We start from the raw sequence: 5,525 nt of genomic DNA, 5'->3' as shown, positions 1-5,525 counted from the left end.
TTATCAAGTCAATTATATTTGCCAATTGAATAATGGTCATTATTTTACAAACTGTGTAATTTTTTTTTTTAATTTAATTATTATTTGTAGTTGTAAAAAAATTTATATTATTAATAAATTATAATTATTCATAAAAATAATTTTATAATTATTTTTGATAAAAGTCAAATATTATAATTATTTAAAAATTATGATTGATAGATATAAATTAAATTTAAACTTTTTGTAAAAATGAATGAAAATGAAACTCTTCCTTAGTTTATATTAACTAATTTATTTGATTGCCAAATAAAAAGAAAAGAAAACTTAATTTATTTAGATTGTTGTATTGTATGTCACATTACGGAGTTCGTAGTGCGTTTTGGCCAACCACAACATGTTAGATCTGTAGTTTAAGTTTGGCGGTGTAATGTTTGCTTCTTTGATCTCTCTCATTTCTTCGCCCCATTTTTTCTTCCGCTTAGATCTAAGAACTCTCTATTCCATTCTTGTTTTTTATGCACTTACGAATGTCATCTAATTAAGGTGCCTCACTTTCTATTTTCTCTTCCTCTTCAATTCTTTCAATTCAATTCTCCTCTATCCATCCATTGCCTTTTTTATTAAATTCACAATTATAATTTATAATATCCTTCTATGTTTAATGCATGCTTATAATTACAGTACAATATATAAAATATGCACAAGTAGAAAAAATTACGATGATTAATCATTTATTCAACTTCATTTCATTATCAAATAACATTTTATGATTCTGATAATTATTTTTTATCAATACTTTTATTTTTCCTATGTTATATAGGCCTCACATTTTGAATAGAAGTAATGACAAGGAGACAAGCAAGTTCCACGAGACGTGGTGGTGGTGGTGGTGGAACTTTTCCCCTTTCAGGAGTCTTGCATTCCAAATCAAAATCTTCTCCTCTTTTCTCCATAATCCTTGTCCTTTTGGTAATTTCATATATGCATCTTTATTTTTGAAAAAAGTGGGGTGGTTCTGTTTTTAATAATACAGTTATGGTGATTAATTCTTTTTAATTTTGGATTATATTCTCAGGGAGCTTTTCTTCTCATCGTTTATGCTTGTGGTGGGTCTGGTAACAAGATTTAAAGTCCTTTCTCATCATACAATTTGTTTTTCTTTAATGACCAATGTGATATATCCTATACAATGGGGGTGAAAATTTGATGGGAGAGGATCTTTATATGTATAAATAATAGTAAAAACATGTTCTTAAATTATTTTTAACACCCTTTTACGGTATATGAAAGTAACTTTGAAGGTAAGTAACTTAATATACTTAGTGTTACCAACATGGTGCGGCTCAATCATATAGTAAGATACTTTGAGCTTGTTGTTAGGGGTTAAACTTCAGGTTGATACGAATGGAAGAACATCTATTGAAAGAGAGATTAATTCATTAAATAAATCTAATTATCTCACAATATTATTCGGTAACTGCTAGCCGAAGGATACCTAGGTTTATAAAAAAAAAAAAACTCAATCTCGTCGTGTTGCTTTTAAATCCGACAATAAACAATTATAGACATTTTTTTAAAATAATTATTTAGTATTTTACTGTCCTCATACAGTTTATAGCTGGCTAATCTTATATTTTTGAGTGAACAGGTTTATTCGGAGGAAGGAAGAATTTTGTTAGCAGAGTTGAAGGTAACTATGTGACCATGTTTTCAGAATGTTATTGAGATTGTTATATGTATAATTCTTGGTTGTTTTATGACTGTTATGTTTTGAGAAGCCATTAACTTGACAAAAGTATTAGCATTTCCTTTCATAAAATAGTTAGGTGGAAGTAATGCAAGTAAAAATTTGAACATGTTGTGAGCATTAAGAAAAATAATACAATGATTGGTTACTCTTCAGTCTTTAATTCTAGGTGCACCAAAGGAACATCGGAAATCTTCACAATATGAACCCTGAGAGTTGAGGGCTTTGATTGCTTGAGAAGCTCGTAATTGTGCTTGCTTTGAGAAACTCATATGGTTTTTATTACGTCTTTTTGGTTTCTCTAAGAATACATAACTTCCATTTTCAAGGGAGAAACTAGCCACTGTGATGTGGATCGAAATGAATGCACAATACCGGGTCTTGTGCTTAGTGTAAATTTATTGATAAATTAGCTTGTTCCTTAATCCTTATTACACTGTATCTGGGTTTCATATTAGTGTGTAGTGTGCATGATTGTCTTCTAAGTATTCAATTGTATAATTATTTATCCTACCAAAAGGTTCCCTTGGTTTGTTCATAAATGCCTTCCAAACAGATCTCATTTTATATTCTATATTATTAATGTAACAGGAAAGAATATTTACATAACCTGTCACAATAAAATGTCTTTCATACGTTGATGCAGTGGCATCTAAGTTTAACCAAAAGAGGTTTAAGAGGGTTCCTTTGTTTCCATCTTTAGCAGTTTTCTGCAATATTTGTGAACTTGTTGTATGAGTAATATTGCTTTCAGATAGTTGTAAAGTTTATGATCAAAGTGGTACATTACCATGAAAATGGAGGATGGCTAGATGTTAATTAGATTTAGAAAAATAATTCTGTATCTTATTTGCAATTTAACTGTTTACTTGTATCAAGAATTTTCTTACCGCAAACTCTGCGATAAAATGTCATTTATTTTGTCCTGTTTCAAATTATACGATGTGAGATTTTCTTTGTTTTTCTTCTCTTAAATTTCCCCCTCTTTTATCCCTCCTCCTACCATGTATATTAGTTCTATGTCTATGCAAAATTGTTCTTTTACATAAACTGTCTTTGAAAGGCATACTTAAACATCTTTTATTAACAAATTTCAAATTTTTCTGCCTTGTAGGTGATTCTTCATGCACATTTGAAGTTCAAAGTGCATTTCCTGTTTTGAAGAATGTATATGGTGACAACATGAAAAATGTTTTGCATGTCGGCCCTGAGAGTTGTTCAGTGGTATCCATATTGTTAAGAGAGGGGGAAGTTGAAGCATGGGGTGTGGAGCCATATGACATAGAAGATGCTGATAGGAACTGCAAGGCTCTAGTGCAGAAAGGCATCGTACGCGTTGCGGATATAAAATTCCCTCTACCATACAGAGCAAAGTCTTTTTCACATGTTATAATCTCAGATGCTTTGGATTACATGTCTCCAAAATATTTAAACAAAACACTTCCTGAGCTAGTAAGGGTATCTGCTGATGGTGTTGTTATTTTCGCAGGTACTTCATTATAAATTAAATGTGATCTCTCTCTTATACACTGATAAACATGAGTGCATCTTTCTTCTCATAAGCCTTCCATTGAAGAATGTTATATTTTTATGTATTTTGAATGTGCTACATCTTTCAATGATTTTAACTTAGTGAAAATTTGTCCCCAAAGTTTTCAGCCATTATCAAACTGACTGACTCATGCATAAAAGTTTTATTGGTCATGTCATTTCAATTTAACTAACCTTGTTGTAATTTTGGTGCTTTCTTGTCATTTTAGGCTACCCAGGGCAACAGAGAGCTAAAGTATCACAATTATCCAAATTCGGACGCCCGGTGAGTCACCTTCTCTTGCTGTTTAAGGCCTTACCATTACTCTTTGCCATTGAGTAGACTGAAATTGCTTCTTGTAGATGATCTAAAATGAATTTAATATTTTAATCGATCCAATAAATGTGTTATCTTACAAAAGTTACGAGTATTATTTTGAATTGTTTGAGGGCTTTTTCTTATCGTTGTTGCTGACATCAAACAATTCTGCTCTGATTGTGAAGGCGAAAATGAGGAGTTCATCTTGGTGGAAACAATTTTTCAGTGAAACAAACTTCGAAGAAAATGAAGCTGCTGACAAGAAATTTGAGCAAGCTGCATCAAAGATGTCTTACAGTCCAAACTGTCAGATTTTCCACCTGAATTCATATAAGTGATACGCTATTTAGTGCAAAATATTGTCAAATAGCGGCTATAACCTCATTATAGCACTGTTTATAGCGGAATTTGTACAAACCGCTATTTTCCGCAATCCGCACTATAAACATGATAGTATAATGTCATCCATCATGCAGTTTTGTTTTAACCACTTATGGACAAGCATTGCCTGCTTGCTAAAAGAATTGGCCGAAGTAGAAGTAATTTATATCAATAATTTTCTTTAGTGGCTTAAAGTTTTTGTTTTTTATGAGTGATCAAAGGTTTATTTGAACAAACTATAATATTCAAAACAAGAAAGTACACATTCCAAATAAGAGTCATATATGCTTTCTGTTGTCAGCTTGATCAGTTGATGTGTTGAGATTTCATATTCTAGTATGACAGAGACCAGATAACGGAGATGGTTGCCAAAAACTACATAAAAAATGACGGATTTTAATTCAACAGTAAAAATAAAAACCCAAATATTAACCAGAGATAATTTGAATGATTTTAGTGCCATAAAATTGTTTTACAAAGTTTAAGTGATACTCTTTTCCATTGAGATGTACGAAATCTCCCAAATTCTTACCCCCCACATTTTCGTCAATTTTTTGAATAGAAGTATGTTTGAGATTTACAATTGCTCTTGCTAAAGTATTAGTAGACCTTGTTGAAGTCAGTTGAGCTTCCTACTTCTATTTTCCCGTTACTTGTGCTAGTTATCATCGGCTTTGACTAATAACCATTAGTTTGAATGACTGACTAAACAAAGTTAGATCTAATCATAGACTTAAATGAATGATTATTCGGAGTTGGGCCAGTTGCAGGCCCAGTTTGAGTTAGCTATTTTGTGACAATCCATAACCCTCAAACACAAGGCCTGTAGAGTACTTAAAGTCACATCCAAACAGATCAACTTATGATATCATATATATATATGTATGTATATATAACAATTAAATATTAGGATAGTGCAGGGGTGCGAAAAGCATCACCCGAACTAAAAAAGCATAGTTAGAGTTAGACATAGCCCAACTAAGTGACCCGGACGAGTTAAAAGACTAGACATTGGGTTTGGTCCTACAATTTTGGCTCAACCTAAGATCTAATATCTAATGATCAACAAGTCATTCATTTACATGGCAACATGGTTTTATGTTAACACTTGTCTGTATATCCCACCTACAAATTATGGAACCATCGATCAAATAAATGAGTATTTGGCTTGAAATTTAGTTTCTGTTTTTTTCTTTTGTAGTTACAGAACTGTCTCTGTTAACTTTTCTATCAATACACTAGATGTTTTGTGGAACCAATCATGCATGTAAATTGAATCATATATGGACGCAAGGGTGATTTTTTTTTTTTTGCAGAAGAGATCGTAAATACTACTGTAAACACACACAAAACTGTGTAGTCTCGAGTTTTAACTGGAACAAGACATTTAATCTAATAATATCGAAATTTTTCAGTTAAATTAAGATTTAAGCGTGATGTTTTTAATTGCTAGCTGGAGCAGTACTATCACATAACAATCTAGCACTATAATAATTTCATAAAATTTGTTATCTTAAACTATAACATTGACAAGAAAAAAATTTCAACCTTCAATTTGAGTTCTTA

General features: G+C 31.4%; 1 protein-coding gene across 2 annotated transcripts; it reads left to right on the top strand.

The window, feature by feature from the left end:
* The first annotated feature begins 356 nt into the window (after positions 1-356).
* LOC101501424 (probable pectin methylesterase CGR3) lies at positions 357-4,143 on the top strand. Of its 2 annotated transcripts, none has more exons than XM_004508994.4 (7): positions 357-525; positions 803-951; positions 1,058-1,088; positions 1,631-1,672; positions 2,844-3,218; positions 3,490-3,545; positions 3,764-4,143. In XM_004508994.4, exons 2-7 carry the CDS (start codon positions 826-828, stop codon positions 3,914-3,916), a joined length of 783 nt encoding a protein of 260 aa, XP_004509051.1. In that variant the 5' UTR covers positions 357-525; positions 803-825; the 3' UTR covers positions 3,917-4,143. The 2 variants fall into 2 exon arrangements, with proteins under 2 accessions (XP_004509051.1, XP_004509050.1); XM_004508993.4 differs by having other exon boundaries at positions 1,058-1,097.
* Positions 4,144-5,525: the final 1,382 nt, after the last annotated feature.

The sequence above is a fragment of the Cicer arietinum genome, chromosome 7 (assembly GCF_000331145.2).
Source record: "Cicer arietinum cultivar CDC Frontier isolate Library 1 chromosome 7, Cicar.CDCFrontier_v2.0, whole genome shotgun sequence".
Lineage (NCBI taxonomy): Eukaryota > Viridiplantae > Streptophyta > Magnoliopsida > Fabales > Fabaceae > Cicer > Cicer arietinum.
This window is presented reverse-complemented; position numbering and strand designations above follow the sequence as displayed.

Excerpts from the sequence above, each read along its gene's own strand:
- LOC101501424 (XM_004508993.4), top strand. The coding sequence starts at position 826 with ATGACAAGGAGACAAGCAAGTTCCACGAGACGTGGTGGTGGTGGTGGT. Across the intron at positions 1,098-1,630 it reads TTATGCTTGTGGTGGGTCTG|GTTTATTCGGAGGAAGGAAG; the intron begins GTAACAAGATTT and ends TTGAGTGAACAG. Across the intron at positions 3,546-3,763 it reads TATCCAAATTCGGACGCCCG|GCGAAAATGAGGAGTTCATC; the intron begins GTGAGTCACCTT and ends CTGATTGTGAAG.